General features: G+C 45.0%; 1 protein-coding gene across 11 annotated transcripts in view; it reads left to right on the plus strand.

The window, feature by feature from the left end:
* VPS13D (vacuolar protein sorting 13 homolog D) overlaps positions 1-16869 on the plus strand; it is a 240856-nt gene that overhangs the window by 14002 nt on the left and 209985 nt on the right. For 9 of the 11 annotated variants that reach the window (XM_034671220.1, XM_034671222.1, XM_034671224.1 and 6 more), the window contains 13 exons: positions 2147-2263; positions 5021-5125; positions 6542-6712; positions 7139-7239; positions 7939-8107; positions 8267-8368; positions 8528-8729; positions 9909-10088; positions 11180-11310; positions 12153-12228; positions 12651-12821; positions 13817-13947; positions 15187-15319. In XM_034671220.1, coding sequence (XP_034527111.1) covers positions 2147-2263; positions 5021-5125; positions 6542-6712; positions 7139-7239; positions 7939-8107; positions 8267-8368; positions 8528-8729; positions 9909-10088; positions 11180-11310; positions 12153-12228; positions 12651-12821; positions 13817-13947; positions 15187-15319 — 1789 coding nt within the window. Of the gene's footprint in view, positions 1-2146; positions 2264-5020; positions 5126-6541; positions 6713-7138; positions 7240-7938; positions 8108-8266; positions 8369-8527; positions 8730-9908; positions 10089-11179; positions 11311-12152; positions 12229-12650; positions 12822-13816; positions 13948-15186; positions 15320-16869 lie in introns of those variants that run through there. The other 2 variants (XM_034671223.1, XM_034671230.1) reach the window with 2 other exon arrangements.

Below are 16869 nucleotides of genomic sequence, written 5' to 3' on the forward strand. Positions count from 1 at the left end.
GACAAAGGGTCAGTGTCCATGTGATAAGTCCAGCTGTATCTGTCAGCTGGGCTTCTGTGCTCCCGCAGAGACTGAGACTGAGAGATAGGCCCTGTCCTTCCTGGTTATTACATTTCAAAGGAATGGCTTTCAAGTCCTTGATTATAGGAGATACATACGTCTCCTAGGGACAGAGAAAGGATTCACAATTGTAAGCCCTTTTTGGTAAATGCTCTAAGAAAGGGAGGTCAGGGACCTATTGTCAGGCTTTGGCTGGAACAAACAGCTCTGAGCTTTTCCAGACAGGAACTCAGAACCAGGCTGGAATGTCCCAGGGACGCAGGCTTATGCTGTTAGAAGCCGTGTTAAATGTGGTCACCTCTCTTGGGGCGGGAGGTTGAATGGAGTGTTCATACCGAGAGGTTCTGTGGTTTTTGGGATATACTACGTTTTGTTTATCTGCTTCTCAGTTGATGGGCATTTGGGTTGTTTCCACTTTTTGCCTGTTATGAATAATGCTAGTGTAAACATTCACATATATGGTTTTGTGTGAATATATGTTTTCAGTTCTCTTGAGTATATACTTGGGAGTGGAATTGTTGGAGTCATATGGAAACTCTGTGTTTAATTTTTTGAGGAACTGGCAAACTGTTTTCCAAAGAGGCTGTGCCCGTTTTACAGTTTCATCAGTGATGTAGGAACATTTAGATTTCTGCACACCCTCATCGACACTCGGTACTGTGTGTCTACACTTGCCTGCTGCTGTCTTTGGTGATAATAACAGCGCTAGTGGGTACGAGGCACCGCCTCGCTGTGGTTTTGATCTGCATCTTCTTTTTTTTTTTTTTTTTTAAGAGTTTATTTATTTATTTGACAGAGATAGAGACAGCCAGCGAGAGAGGGAACACAAGCAGGGGGAGTGGGAGAGGAAGAAGCAGGCTCATGGCGGAGGAGCCTGACGTGGGGCTTGATCCCAGAACGCCGGGATCATGCCCTGAGCCGAAGGCAGACGCTTAACTGCTGTGCCACCCAGGCGCCCCTTGATCTGCATCTTCTTAATGGCTGATGTGGAACATCTTTCCATGTGCTTATGGCCACTTGTATATCTTTTCTGGAGAAATGTCTATCCAGATCCCTTTTCCATTAAAAAACTGGTTTATTTGTTTTTTATTGTTGAGTTGAAAGAGCTCCTTATATATTTTGTTGTGGTTTTTAAAGATTTAATTTATTTATTTGAGACAGAGAGCACAAGCAGCGGGGAGGGGCAGAGGGAGAGGGAGAAGCAGGCACCCTACCGAGCAGGAGCCTGATGCGGGACTCGATTCCAGGACCCTGGGATCATTACCTGAGCAGAAGGCAGACGCTTAACCGACTAAGCCACCCAGGTGCCCCAAGAGCTCCTTATATATTTTGGATTTTTTTAAAGATGTTTTATTTATTTATTCGACAGAGATAGAGACAGCCAGCGAGAGAGGGAACACAAGCAGGGGGAGTGGGAGAGGAAGAAGCAGGCTCATAGCGGAAGAGCCTGATGTGGGGCTCGATCCCAGAACGCCGGGATCACGCCCTGAGCCGAAGGCGGACGCTTAACCGCTGTGCCACCCAGGCGCCCCTATATATTTTGGATTCTAATCCCTTATCAGATGCATGATTTGCAAATATTTTCTCCCATCCTATGGGTTGTCTTTTCACTTTCTGTTATAATTTTTAATTTACCGAAGCAGAGTGCCTTTTCTCTAGCCCACTTCCAGGGGCCAGGGGAAATAAGTACAAAGTGTATGTGTCCTGCTAGTGTTCCTGTGTCTAGGTGCAGGAACACAGAGACAAGATTACACTATCGTAAGAGAGGGCAGGCCAGTTATCTAGATCCACAGTATTTCCTTTAGTGTTTTTTAAAGGGGTCTTGTGAAATGGTTTAATGAAAGTATTGTAGCTCTTTTCTGGAGGTAGCACAAATCACAGAGAAATATCATTCATGTCATTTGTGATTATAACTCTCAGGATTGTGGTTATAATTATCGTAGCATTGGACGTGTGTGCTGTAAGCGTTTGTATAAACTGCCTGCTGTGACTGACTTAAATGCTCAAGGGCAGTTTGACGTCTGCCTGTAGTATTCTACCTGTAGTACATGTCTAAATGTGTTTTCCTTTATTCTCCCCTTTGCAGTTAAAAATTCAAGATGTCCATTTGCGCTTCGAAGATGGTATTACCAACCCGTCCCATCCTTTTGCATTTGGCATCTGTATTAAGAATGTGTCCATGCAGAATGCAGTGAATGAGCCTGTGAGTATGAACTGTGCCTGCGAGCTAGGAAGAAAGCACTGGTTCTTGGAGATTTGGGGCTCTGCCTTTGGTCATTTCATGTTCCGTAGAGGAGGCCGCATTCTTTTGCACCATGTTCTTTGGCAAGAATATATGTTTCTTGTCTGTGTCAACAGATTAATTTGCCGAAATCGGGAAATGGCCAATTTTCTCTGACTTTTCGTTCTTTCACCCCTACGTTCAATGTTGATGTGATCCCTTTCATTTTATGCACGAAGAAACTGAGTCACAGAAAGGGTTTCAGCTTTGCTTTTCTTCTCGTGCTATGTGTACTCCTGGGGTAAGCTAGTTCTGTTTCACAGAATCAGCCATGCCCTGGGAAGATTTGTTGATGCCTTCCACATCCTGAACCCCATGTTCCACCTCTTTTCTACCTTCTCGTTCGCGGTCTGTAACTACCTGTGGATCACGTCTGTGGTGGTTTAGGCTTGTCATAAGCAAAATTATCCCATTATGTTCCTCTGGTCCATTTTGCTTCCCTGAAACCAACTTTTCCCCTTTATTCTCTAACATGTTACTGAATGTTAAAACAAACAAAACTAACATCTTTTGAGCCCTTTTATGTGCCAGGTACTTAGTGCTTTACATGATTTACCTCATTGAATTCTCAGTACTTTTCACCACCACCGTTAGCCTCATGTTACATACAGCTAAGCATGCTAAGGTGCAGAGTGATGGAGTGGCAGAACCAGGTCTCGAACCCACATGGACCAGCTACAGAGTGGGGGTTTGCAAACTGTGGACTGTGAGCAAAGCCCCCCCGCTGCCCCACTGCCCGTTTTTGTCCGTAAGGAATGACTGGATCACGGCTGCACCCATCATTTACGTATTGTTCAAGGCTGCCTTGTGCCCTAGTGGGTAGAGTGGAGTAGTTACAGCGGAAACTGTACGGTCCACGAAGCCTTCATATGTACTGTCTGGCTCTTGTCAGAAAAAGTTTGCCACCCCTGCTCCGGAGCATGTGTTCTTAGCCACTACGCTGAGCTCCCCAAGCCTGTGCTCAGCCTTAGCTTCTCATTCCTCAACCTCAGTACCCATCTGCTCACAGCATCCTACCGGTTTTCCTGGCAAAGTGTCTCAAACGTGTCTCTTCCTGTTATCCTCACTGTGACTGCCTTACTTCAGGACCCTCTAAGCTTTAGCCCGGGCTCATAAAGCAACCTGTTCCATGACTTCCTTGCTTCTATCCCACGCCCTCGATTCTTTCTAAACCAGTGCTTCCCAGTCTCTTCCATATTACGTTACACACAGAAAACAGATATCATCTGGCCAGCACGCTGGGGCAAGTGCATGTGGCTGCTGGGGGCTGGAGGTGCTTAGCCTGGTCTTTCTAAATGTAACTTGAGCCTATAAACTTGCCCATTTCCTGACACACTCACGACTCTTTTTCTCTAGCACACCAAGGAGGGAAGCTCCACTTTGCAGTGTTGCCAGAGTCCTGTTTCTCAAACCCACCCCTGACCCTGGTGGCATTCCTATACCACAACCCTCAGTGGCTCCATGTCTCTGAAAGCATCAAGTTCAAACTCCTTAGTGCGCCATAAACTTCCTTTCCTAGTGTGTTCGTTTCTTAGGGCTGCTTTAACCAGTTACCGCAAACGCAGTGGCTTAAGACGACAGAAATTTATTCCCTTTCATTCTGGAGGCCTGAAGTCCAGTATCAAGGTGTTTGTAGGGTTGGTTTCGCCTGGAGGCTCTGAGGGAGAAACCGCCCCCTCTTGCTTCTGGTGGTTGCCTTTACGTTCCTTGGCTCGTGGATGCAACCCTTCCGTCTCTGCCTCCATCTTCCCATGGCCTTCTCCCCTGTGGTCTGCCTTCTCTTCTCAGAAGGACCCCAGTCATTAGCTTAGGGCCCACCCGCGTCCAGTATGACCTCGTTTTAATTTGATTACATCTTGTAAAGACCCTATTTTTTTTCTTTTTTTCTTTTTCTTTTTTTTAAAGATTTTATTTATTTATTTGACAGAGACAGAGACAGCCAGCGAGAGAGGGAACACAAGCAGGGGGAGTGGGAGAGGAAGAAGCAGGCTCATAGCAGAGGAGCCTGGTGTGGGGCTCGATCCCAGAACACCGGGATCATGCCCTGAGCCGAAGGCAGATGCTTAACGACTGTGCTACCCAGGCGCCCCTGTAAAGACCCTATTTCCAATAATGTCCCCTTCACAGGTTCTAGGAGGACATGAATTTCTGGAGGGAGGGAAACTGCTTAACCCAGCACACCTAGTAACATTCCGAGATGCTTTTGTCAGCACTTAACTCCCCACTCCAAATGTGTGTACCAGTGCCGCCCTCACACCGTGAGTATGGTACTCCTGTTACACAGTGTCGTTGCCGTCCTCTGAAGACACCAGGCCTCCTGTATGGTGGACCTGCCACTTCGACACATGTCCCCATCCTTGCCCCACTCTGCCCTGTGCCGTAACCGTATACACCCTTTGATGCTCATCCACACGCTGACATTTTCCACTGTTTGCTCGTCGCATCTTCTGTATTCCTCTTCTGCTTCCCTCTGCTTAGTTAGAACTGTCATGTGTGTGTATCCCGCTAGCGGGGTTTTGAACACTCTAAAAGCAAAACCGTGTTTTAATGGAGTTTTGTATCCCCAGCACCTTGCAAAGAGCCAAAGCATGCCTCCTCAGAAATGGTTTGTTGAGTAAATGAACGAATGAGTTTGTGAATACAGAGTCATGTTTTTTTTTCTTCTGTGCTTTACCTCAGGTACAGAAATTAATGCGGAAAAAGCAACTAGATGTGGCGGAGTTTAGCGTCTATTGGGATGTCGATTGCACTTTGTTGGGGGATTTGCCCCAGGTGGAGTTACAGGTATGATTCTGGCAGAAGGCTTTACGGTAACACAGCACGGAAGTAAAGAGTGTGGGGCCACGGCCACGCAGGTTTCTGTCCTCTGTGGCTCTGGTCGCCATTCCCATGCCCCTCTTCCTCCACGGGCATCCATTCTCAAGTGGGTTTGCTTGAGGTGCTTGGTGCGCATGTAATTCTGAACAGCGCGTAGTGTTTCGTGTATGTTTCACATTGTATTTCAGTCTAGGTTTCTTTGTTTTCTTTTTTTCACTTAAGGCTGTGTTCTTAAGATGGATTAATGTTGCCGTTTATATTCCTGGTTTATTGCTTCTGACTCCTGCATAGTATTCCATGCTGTACATGTAACATATTATAGTTATGTATTTTTTAAGCTGTCACAAACTTGACGTCCAGATTTTTTTTTTTTTATAAAGATTTTACTTATTCATTCGACAGAGAGAGAGACAGCCAGCGAGAGAGGGAACACAAGCAGGGGGGAGTGAGAGGAAGAAGCAGGCTCATAGCGGAGGAGCCTGATGTGGGGCTTGATCCTATAACGCCGGGATCACGCCCTGAGCCGAAGGCAGACACTTGACCGCTGTGCCACCCAGGCGCCCCTGATGTCCAGATTTTAAATGAACAAAGCACCAGCTCTGACTCTTAAAGAAGAGCTTTCTTATTCTATGTATATTGAAACTTCCCCTTTGGTGGTATTCCTTTAAGAAATACTTAGAGAGTCATTAAACTCACGGGACATAAAGTATTACTGTTTGTGAAGGATAAAAATTTTGAGTTTAATCTTTTGGTAAAGAAATTGTAGGTGGTTCAAGTAGAATGCAGAAAAAGGACTCATTTTCTTCCCCCTCACAAAGATTTTCTTTGGCTTGCATGCTGTTGTACAGAACAGTTTTGTTTTGCTAATTCGATGAAATAAATACTGTACCTCCCTACAGTAGAACTGTATGCAGTTATAAAAAATAAGAACAAAGATCTTTATGATGAATATGGAATAGTCTCTAAGATGTAGTATTAAGTTTAAAGAACCAAGGTAAGGCAGTGTACGTACCGTTTGTGTGAGAATGGTTAAAAAAACCAGAAAATCATGGCTCTGTCTGAACATATGTAGAATGCCTCTGGGGCGATACAGAAGAGACTGGCACGATTGGTTGCCTCTAGGGAGAGTAACTGGGTGGCTGGAGGATGGGAGTCAGAAGGCGATACTTCACCTTTTTTTTGCCTTTCAATTTTGAACCACGTGAATGTTTTACCTAATAAGAAACGTAGATAAAATTTTAAAAATGGTAGAGAGCTTTAAATTCCCAGTTTTGTCCTGGTTTGGGGTTCTGAGGTAATATGCTGTAAATTAGGTCATATACCAACATGTAACTTGATCCTGAAAACATTTGCTGTAATGACAGACGTTCTTGTGACACTCAGGAGGCCATGGACAAGAGCATGGAGAGCCGCGATCACCACTACATCCTGGAGCCTGTGTGCGCGTCTGCTCTTTTGAAGAGAAACTGCTCCAAAGAGCCTCTGAGGTCTCGGCACAGTCCCCGGATCGAGTGCGATATTCATCTGGAGACCATCCCCTTGAAACTCTCTCAGGTACTCTCTTTCCTCCCAGTGGTTTATACTCTCCCTGTGGGACTAGTAACTGGGGCGAAGGAAGCACGGGGATAGAAGGGTCTGGATACTTCACAGCACCCCAACGGGAAAGAAAGTGCCCTTGAGGCCAACGCTGTGGCGGGTGTAGCACCCGCTGCACGTTACACGGTTGGACTTGGTTGCTGTCTGGTCAGTTTTGATTTGGTTTTGAAGCACTGAACAGAATCTAGGACATACGGTAAATACGAATACCTCCCTGTCTGTGGTTAGAGAGAAGTGCCACGTGATGTGGAACGTGGTCTCCACTGCGTGCTGGATTTTGGTTCAGTGCAATACGAATTGTCCTCGGTAGAGATGGGTGTTAACTGACTAAAAGAAACATGTCAGCATTAACCCAGTTTTTCTCTCTTAACCTCTGCTGAAAAGCTCCAGTACCGGCAAATCATGGGATTCCTCAAGGAGCTGGAACGAAAGGAGAGGCAGGTGAAGTTCCGGAGATGGAAGCCCAGAGTGGCTGTGTCTGAGAAGTAAGGGCTTGCAAGCGACCTGTACCTCTGAGATGCATTGTAGAGGGTGACTGTCCTTGTCCATGGATCAGAAGTGGGTCACTGTCCCTGGCACTGGCTGGAGCTAAAATATGGTTGATTTTACTGGCCTTTAAAATGTCATTTCTGTGGTTGACCTGCATTGATGTTCTTACTGTATATTTGGTTGGTGTTGTGGGTTTGCTCGCAGATGGAGCGCAGTGCAATTAAGGCCCTCTCGGTCTCACTTAGCAAGTAGACTGGTGTTGCTCCAGTGGGGTCTGACCGTGTGGGAAGTACTTTGTAGTGATCTCTGAACCTACTTCCCTACGTCCGTGCTCCCATGCTGTTTGGGTCACATTTACGTAGTACACCTTAGGACTTCCATAGCAAAAACGAATCTTTTCCTGTTGCAGTGATAGGCTTGACTGGTCCAGTATTTTAAAAATTTTAAAGATCCCGTGTATTTCCATGTCTTTCCTGAAGTATGCCATTTAAAATCTGTAGTATCCAAATCCTTGCTAATTATCTTAACATAGTCTTTACCTTGTAGTCACCAGTTAATTATCTGTCAGTGCACAGCACTGATATTATGGGTAATTCAAACCAATCGAGTAATATATTATTGATGTCTGAGTTGAGAATCTGTTATTTGATGTTCGTTGTGTAAGAATTAATTTTCATTGTTATGAAACATCTCAGCTGCCGAGAATGGTGGTATTTTGCTCTGAATGCTAACCTGAATGAGATCAGAGAGGAGAGGAAGCGTTGTACCTGGGACTTCTTGTTACACCGGGCCCGCGATGCCGTGTCTTATACCGACAAATACTTCAGCAAGCTGAAAGGAGGCTTGCTTCATGCAGACGACAGGGTGAGGGGACTCTTGTTATCGTCATCATTTCCTGGCTGCCAGTGGGAGTGTGGGGAGGCAGATTGGTTCCCTCCCAGTACTTGGAGGGGTTTGTGAAGGTGTCCAGTTTCTCTGGAGCTCTAAGACCTGTTTGGTTTGTTTTTGTTTTAACCCAAACAGGAGGAGATGCGTCGGATTGAGGAGGAACAGAGCTTTGAGGAATTGAAGATTTTGCGTGAACTGGTTCATGAGCGATTTCACAAACAAGAAGAACTGGCGGAGGTGAGAAGTCCTCTGTGAGAAGACGCGCTCAGACCCAGCACGCACGGCGCTTCGGTCCCGACGTGCTGTGCTTCCCGGGGGGCAAAGAAGAATCAGCGGCACATCACAGCGTGGTTCTGTCTCTGGGGACTCACATTTGCTTATTTCTGGTTGACGCAGAGCCTACGAGAACCTCAGTTGGATTCTCCAGGAGACTCTCCTGGGGACCCAGAGACCAGTGGAGGCAGTGGGATGCTCCAGTACCTTCAGTCCTGGTTTCCTGGCTGGGGTGGCTGGTACGGGCAGCAGACCCCAGAGGGGAGGCCGGTCGAGGGGCTGTCTGCAGAGCAGCACGAGCAGTGGACTCCCGAGGAGATCCTAGGTAAGGTGGCAGCGGGCCTTCACTTTCCTGCCATTGGCGGTCCTGAAGGGAGGTGCTTGGTTCATGAAAACTCATCTGTTATTTGTGCAACAGCCCGCGGTATTTTTCAAATAAAAGAGGTAGACATTTGCAAAACAGTTTGTCTCACGTTCATAGATTCAGATGGGGGATGTTTTTGAGAGATACTTCATTTGCAATTTCATTGCTGAATTTGAGTAATGAGCACAGTTTCAGAGCTGAGAGGCAATGATTTTAAGAGAACTAAGGGAGTTTAGAAGGTTTAAGCTCTGAGGCTTGAAGATCAGTCCAAAGCCACTCTGTAGACCCACGCTGTCCAGCATAGTAGCGGCTATCTATCTATCTATCTATTTATATTTTTAAAAAATATGTAATTGAAGCAAACATACATAAAGTGCACACACCATGCTTATATAGATCGGTGACTTCCAGAATGAATATTCCTGTATTACCCGCACACTGGTAGAGAAATTGAACACTATCAGAACCCCAGAGGGCTTTGTGCATTTTTTGCAGTCACTAGCCTGCACATTATAATCTTTTTCCTGACTTGTAACACCTTAGATTTGTTTTCCCATTTTCAAACAGATGGCTATTTAAATTCAGATTAATTAAAATTGAAAGAAAAACATTCTTTTTTTTCCCTCAGTTACACGAGCACATTAGCCATGGAGCTCAGAGGCGCCTGTGGTTGGTGGCCCCGAGCCCGACGGTGCAGGTACAGAGTGTCTCACCGTGTTGGGCAGCGTGGCTTATTCTGTACTCTGTCCTGAATCTTCACATCCTCCCTCGTTGGAGAGTGAGCTGATAAGACCTCTTTTTTTTTTTTTTTTAAGATTTAAAACATTTATTTATTCATGGGAGAGAGAGAGGCAGAGGTAGAGGGATGTGGGTGGGACTCGATCCCAGGACCCCAGGATCACCACTCGAGCCAAAGGCAGATGCTCAACCGACTGAGCCGTCCAGGTGCCCTGACAAGATCTCTTATAAAACAGTGGGATTGTTTTATATTAGGAATGAAGCAGTCGCCCCTGACTTTGGAGTTCTTCCCTAAAAAGGGGGGAAAACTTAAATAATGTCATCACTGTGATTCATGCGCCTGGTGGTGCTTTTTGAATTCTCCCGTGTGTTCCCCTAACGTCGTTCCTTCCTCATGCTCAGGCACCGAGGAGTTTTTTGACCCCACTGCCGATGCGTCCTGTCTGAGCGCGTACATGAAGCGGGACCTGGTGTTTGCCCGACTGAATGTGCAGCTGCAGCGGGGCACCGTGACGCTGCTGCACCAGGAGCCGGGAGGCCTGCAGACGGAGGAGCGTGCCTTCATGCAGCTCGAGTTCTCAGGTGCTGCCCACAGAGCCACCGGCGGCTGCTTCTCCCCTGGCGCCTTGTTTGTGGTAGTTCTGTTCTAGCAAGTCGCCGTGAGCGCGGGATGTTTGAATGCTAGGTCACTGTTGCTGGGGGGTTGGTGAATTACAGGGTTAGGTGCCTGCGAGCCTCTGATCGTAACCTTCACCAGAGGATCGGTACAGCACCTGTGTTACGTGTGTCCGTGTGCAAAATACCGCTTATTTCGTGTGTATCATGGATTCGTTGATACTGAACTCGGCCAGTGGCGCTGTACCTCATGCCTGAGTGAAGCGGATCTGCTGGAAGGCCTGGCACGGCAGTGCTGTGCGTGGGGCCCGTTTTAAACCATGAAACCATCAATAAAAAGCACAAAAATGCAAACAACTTGGCACTAAATAGACCACGAGAGGGACACAGGTGTGCGGCATGAGCTGTGCTGAACCAGGAGGGCGGAGTGATGCTGTGTGGTTCGCCCTTGGCTGCGAGCGTGCACATTAGGTGATATGTTTCTGATCTGCACATGTCCTCAGAAGCACCACGAGGACGATTTCTCGTTGTAAGTAAGTTTTAGTGAGTAGGTGAATTCACAAGCATGGAACCCATGAATAATGAGGATTGACCATGTTTGACGTGTGTTTGTGACTTTGAATTAAAAGTGTATAAATAACCATGGAGATTCTGGTTCTCATACATCTCACACACGCTTTTATTTTGGTCCATGAAATAGCCACTTATCTCAGTGATTTAAAGGTAAACAACCGAAAAAAAAAGCTAGTTTGTTTGACTTTATAATCTTGAGAGCTGAGATATCATAAACTTAGTGTGAACCAGCAGATTGCTTGAACTCAATTGTAACGTGCTGTGTTTAGAATTCATTCTGCTAGGAAACTTCTAATATTCCATATGTATTTATAGAGAGAGATTTATACAGACACAATGATACATAGATAGGATTTTTAGTTCTACTTTCAAGGAAGAAGACTTCATGGTATTTAATCATCCTCTATAGAATATTATATCTCATACTTTTAAAATACTTCAGCTTATCGTGGCGTAGTGTCAGCTCTTACATTGATGTTTTGTAGATGTGAAGCTTCTAGCAGAATCTCTTCCTCGAAGAAATTCCTCCTTGCTCTCAGTCCGGTTGGGTGGACTGTTTCTTCGAGACCTGGCCACAGAAGGCACCATGTTTCCCCTTCTGGTGTTCCCGAATTCAGTACGTACAGCGGTGGGATGGCTGCTCCATCCCGGGTGGGGTGAACTGTGATCTGTCTTAGGTGAGCAGTAGGTAATATTAACTCGGTTCATTTCTGACATTTGGTCATCTTGAGACAGATGGGCTGATTAAAAACAAACTGGAATTCAGTAAGGTTTTTTTTTTTTTTTAGTTTGTCAGAGAGTGAATATTGGAGGGATTTATGGTAGGGCCTTCTTCCTCTCCTTTGTCGTAGCTGCCGTGGAGTGGTTGGCTCTGTTTTGGAAGAAAATGCCATAAGCACCACTATTTTCTGCATTTCAGGGTCAATGTTCGCATCTCCTCTGTCTGGAATTCATTTTCATGCATTCTGACCCTAAGTTACTGATAGAGAGTCTCATCTTTTCCAGAGTTCCAAGAACCACTTTAAGTTATCTATATCCATGTAATCTTTTATAGTCAATATACTTTATTAATTAGATGTTTGATCTTATTAAGTTGGCAGAGAAACAGTCAGAATAGTTGAGCATTTAGCCACTTGCTCTGTGATTTTTTTAGGGGGTGGATTGTGGAGAGGGGGGCAGTGCAGCGTGAGAGTCTAAAAAGCTGTACATACTTCCTGCTCATTTAGGAATCATTCATTAAACGCGCTGACTGCAGAGTAGCATGCCGTCCATATTGGCTTGGAAAAAGGCACAAATGAGAGAGATCAGTCTGCAAGTCCTCTAATCCGATGTCAGATGAGTTTTGATTTGGTTGTGCTAAGCGAGAGTGATGCCAAAGGGCAGAACTTGAGGAAGTGTGTGCACGGCAGATTGTCCCCTGTTACCTGACACTTATGCATTTTGTGTATGTTTTAATAGCAAAAAGAAGTTGGCAGAGTCTCACAGTCTTTTGGTCTCCAAACAACATCTGCAGACAGAAGTGATCATAACCCTGGTAATTTGTCGTATGTTCTTAAAACTAATCTTTAGAAATAAGATGCTTACAGATCAGTAGTCCTGGTCAGTTGTAAGAGAGAGCGTGTCCTGTTTCGTCCCAGCGGTCTGTTGTGTGAATCTGTGTTTGTCTTGGAGACCGTGTTCTCTGTTAACCCATGTGTGGCCGGTGTCAGCCCGTAGGGCTGCCGAGGCCTGGGTTTCCATGGTGGGAGTGAATACAACAACCCAGTCTTGAAGATTCCTGTTGAAAATTAGAGGCAGCCCTCATTAGGGCTTCTATTTTATAAGATTTTCATAAATGAGAACTAATTGGAAAATAATTTAGGAAATGTCTTTTTTCCAGAATTCCTTACAGGTTATCAAGAATAAGGTGCTTGTTTTTGCTGTGTTCCATTTTCTTTCTCTGGTTCTTCCCTTTAGCTGCGGACCCAGATGACCCGGTTTTTGAGATGCTGTATGAGAGAAATCCAGTGCACAGCCATTTTGAGAGGCGGCTGAATGTCAGCACGAGGCCCTTGAACATCATATATAATCCCCAGGCTATTAAAAAAGTAGCAGACTTTTTCTACAAGGGAAAGGTTCATACCTCAGGTTAACTTTTTTGTTTGTTTGATCTTATGTTACTTTCTATAGACATCTTTCTTGTCATTTTTAGTGCTTTGGACAAGGGTTATTGTACATTGAACTGACCTGCTAGTGGCTAGAATCATAAAGGCCTGGAGAGCACAAGGATAGGGTTGTCCTTAGTTAGGGAAACAAAGTAGATGTCCTTGGAAAGTTACTCTTCCAAAAGGGATCACTACCCTCAAATATTTTCTTTGTCTTTGCTTCCATTTAGCATACTTTTAAAAATTCCTTCCCATTCTATTAGGATGGTGGTTTCCTTGGCTACCCAGGATATTTTAGGCCTGTGAATTTAGGCGAAACGTTCAAGAACTTCCCTCTAGCTGGCGGGGTCAGTGGTCTGTTTCACTTGTTTGGTGCAGCGTGACATACTGCAGAGCTCATCCCTGTGCTGTTCTAAGTCACCATGGCTTTATTCGTGCCTCCCTCCTTTCCGAGAAGACGTTTGAGATAGTAGGAGCAGAGAAAGCACCTTCGTTGACTGGGTAGTTGATAAAACAATAGTCCTTTCCTACACGTATCCCCTCTCTCCCTCCTTATAACAATGGAGCTGTTTTAGTTTTTGGTCCAGTTTTTGAGTCTTCATGTCAGTGACAGCCATAAATGCTGTGTCTTTATTGCTCTGTCACTGATAGAATACAGAAGGCATTTCCTTCCGAATTCCACTTTCTCTTTTAACGTAGTGGTATCCTTTCAAGATTTAGAGTAGCCTGAGATCGTTCAGAAAATGGTTTGAGAAAATTCTAGTACCTTAGGCGCCTTTCCCCCGCATGGCTGGGCCGCCATGGTTGCCTCACTCGGTTACCCTACGCAGTGCTAGTGCAGGCGCGAGTAGGAACTGTTGTTGTGCGGAGGGTTCTTTAGCTCCGGTGGAAACTCGTGGTGAGAACAGATGTTGCAGTGGTCTTTTCCACCCAGCCGCTTGAAAATTCTCACTCTCCCGTGCGTCTCTCATCTTGCAGGTTTTGGTTATCAGTCTGAGCTTGAGCTGAGAGTGGCCGAAGCCGCCCGAAGACAGTATAACAAACTAAAGATGCAGACCAAGGCTGAAATCCGACAAACGCTTGATCGTTTGCTAGTGGGTGATTTCATCGTAAGTGGGGAAGGGGCAGCTGTTCCCTCCGTCAGGCTCTTCCCCTCCTCCAGTTAAGCATGCTTGTTTCAACCAGAAACATGAAGTTCACTGAAAATATGAAATCCTTCTTAGTTAGCAACAAATGAAGTCTCCTGGCTTTTACAGCCAGAGTGTCAGAAATAAAAATGAATGGGTGGGACTAGACCATGTTTCCTCCCTGTGTCCATCCTGGGACACTCCTAAGACTTGTTCTCGTTCCATTTTCTAGACCTGATAATTTACAAATGTTTCACTTAAGAGCACCCCCCTCACTTAGAATTATCAGAAGAAAAACACCTGGAATGGTGCCCCAGTGTTGGTTCCAGGGTGTGATAATCACTTTGTGATGCCAAGTGATCAGCTGACACGAGGATGCCGAGGAGGAGAGCCAAGAGACACCTTAGCAGTCCGGCAGAACTCTGTTTCCAGCACAGTGGCATGGAGGTGCACTGCTCAGGTGCAGCAGGTGGAGAGGGCGAGCCTGGCTCCCTTCAGAGAGCAGAGCCCCCGTGAGCGTCAGGGCCGGCAGCAATGTTCCCAGTGAAACGGTATCGACTGTGGTACAGGATGAAGAATTAGTCCTGTCTTTTGTTTCTCATGTGTGCGTTTCATCATAAATGCAGCCATTAGTATCCTCTTGTTATCTTGGAGAGGTTTCTTTTTTGATAACCATTTACGTAAATTAGCTTTTTACTACATCCATATATTTGAGGCTAATTTTAGTTGCAGGGAAGAATAGCGAACACACTTATGACCTGGTGTGTTTTTTATGTTTCAAATGTCAAAGCTTATGTTTCCCACTAAGATATTTTGATGTGAAAGTTCATGGTTGCCAGTGTCTGTGAAGAAGGAAAAATATTTGAGTTTCCATGTTTATTGGAATTCCATAATTTCTGCAATACTGTGAGATAGTAAGTCCTCTAAACGTAGAAGCCTGATCTCTCTCAAGCCACGGATCATCACAGAGAGCAGACAACCTCAGTCCAGGAATTTGCTCATTTTTTTCCCTCCCACTTTAAATATTTACCTGTGGTAATGTCTCAAATCCTTAAGCATTTGATTCTACTTCTGTTTTAAACTTTTTGCTCTAATACATGGACCTTGGAGTTACCCCCAGCCCCTGGGTGCAGCTTTCAGAAAGGCTTGAGCCCAGCTGGTAAAGCTGTTTAGTTTTTGTAGCTGTGGTTATGTTATTTATGGTTTATTTTATTTCTGCAGGAGGAGAGTAAAAGGTGGACCATACGATTGGATATTTCTGCCCCTCAGGTGATCTTCCCTGACGACTTCAAATTCAAGAATCCCGTGTTGGTTGTCGTGGATCTAGGGAGAATGCTGTTGACAAATACCCAAGGTACGGTGTGAATGCGAAGCGCTGAAGACCCACCTTGCAGGGGCCGATCTGTCTATGCTTAACCAAGTGAAGCTTCAAAAAGGCTCTTTAGGGGCTCCTGGGCGGCTCAGTCGGTTAAGCGTCTGACTCTTGATTTCAGCTCAGCTCATGATCTCAGGACTGTGAGATCGAGCGCCTAGTCGGGCTCCACGCAGAGTGTGGAGCTGCTTGAGATTCTTTCTCAATCTCTCTCTCTCTCAAAAAAAGGGCTTTTTATGACATTTTAACCCCAGAGTTCACTTGTTACTTCTTTTATGATAGCTGTATTGGGATACGTTTCAAGATGGGCAGTTCAGTTGTTATTGGGATATTGACAGAATTGTGCATGTTATCTAATCCCAGAACATTTTCATCATCCTATGAAGACATTCCAGACCCTTCAGCTGTCACTCTCCATTACCCCTTCTCCTACTCCCTGCCAGTCATTAATCTTTCTATAACTGTGGATTTGACCACTCTGAACATTTCATATGAATACAGTCGTGCGATATGTGGTTTTTTGTGTCTGACTTTTTTCACTTCGTGTAATGTTTCGAGGTTTATCTATGTTGTAGCTTGCTGTGCTTCGTTCCTACTTGTGGTTGAATAATACTGCTTTGTGTGACTATACCACATTTTGCTTATGCATTCATCAGTTGGTGGACATTTGAGTTGTTTCTGCCTTTTGGTTACTACAGATAATGGTGCTGTGAACATTCGTGTACAGGCTTTTGTGCAGATACATTTTCAATCTCTTGGGTATACTTCAGTGTGGAATTGCTGGGTCATATGGTGACTTGGTGTTTAACATTTTGAGGAGCTGCCAGATTGTTTTCCAAAAGAGTGGCACCATTTTACTCTCTTACCAGCAATGTATGAGGGTTTCAATTTCTCTACATCCTTGCCAAGGCTTGTTATCTGTCTTTTGGATTATAGCCATTTTTTTTTTTTATGAGCGTGAAATAGTATCTCATTGTGGTTTTTATTTGTATTTCTTATGCAACATTTTGGATTTTAAGAAACACTATTTCTCAGAACTTCATTTCAGAAATAGAGGTTTAATTTATTTAGGGATATTAGGGACAGATAACCTGGAAGGTTATTTCACTACTGTCACTAGATCTGAAAAATATTTATTGTTTACCTTGAGATGGGCAGGGAGAAAGAGGATTCATGAGATGAAAGGTTGAGGAAGCTGATCAAATTATCTCAACCTCGTCTTGACTGAGAAGAGCCACCCAAAATGAAGAGGTAGAGCGTTCGAACAGGAGTGGGAAAGTTTGGTGCTACGGGGAATGTTAAAAGGGAATTAGATCTGAAGAAAAGGATCTCGCAACCACGGAAAGCACCTACTCGAACTTGTAAACCATAAACGTGGAACAGAGACATGGGTGACAGAACCCAGTGGTGTGATTTTGTAGTTGACTCAGCACTGAGCAGTAAAAGACTGGACTGTGGAAGTCTGTAGAAGAGAGGGGTTGAATTGTGAACTCAGGCTCGAATGGGACACTGAGCAGTTACTGTTTGCAAGC

This window comes from Ailuropoda melanoleuca, chromosome 11 (assembly GCF_002007445.2).
Source record: "Ailuropoda melanoleuca isolate Jingjing chromosome 11, ASM200744v2, whole genome shotgun sequence".
NCBI classification, from domain to species: Eukaryota; Metazoa; Chordata; class Mammalia; order Carnivora; family Ursidae; genus Ailuropoda; species Ailuropoda melanoleuca.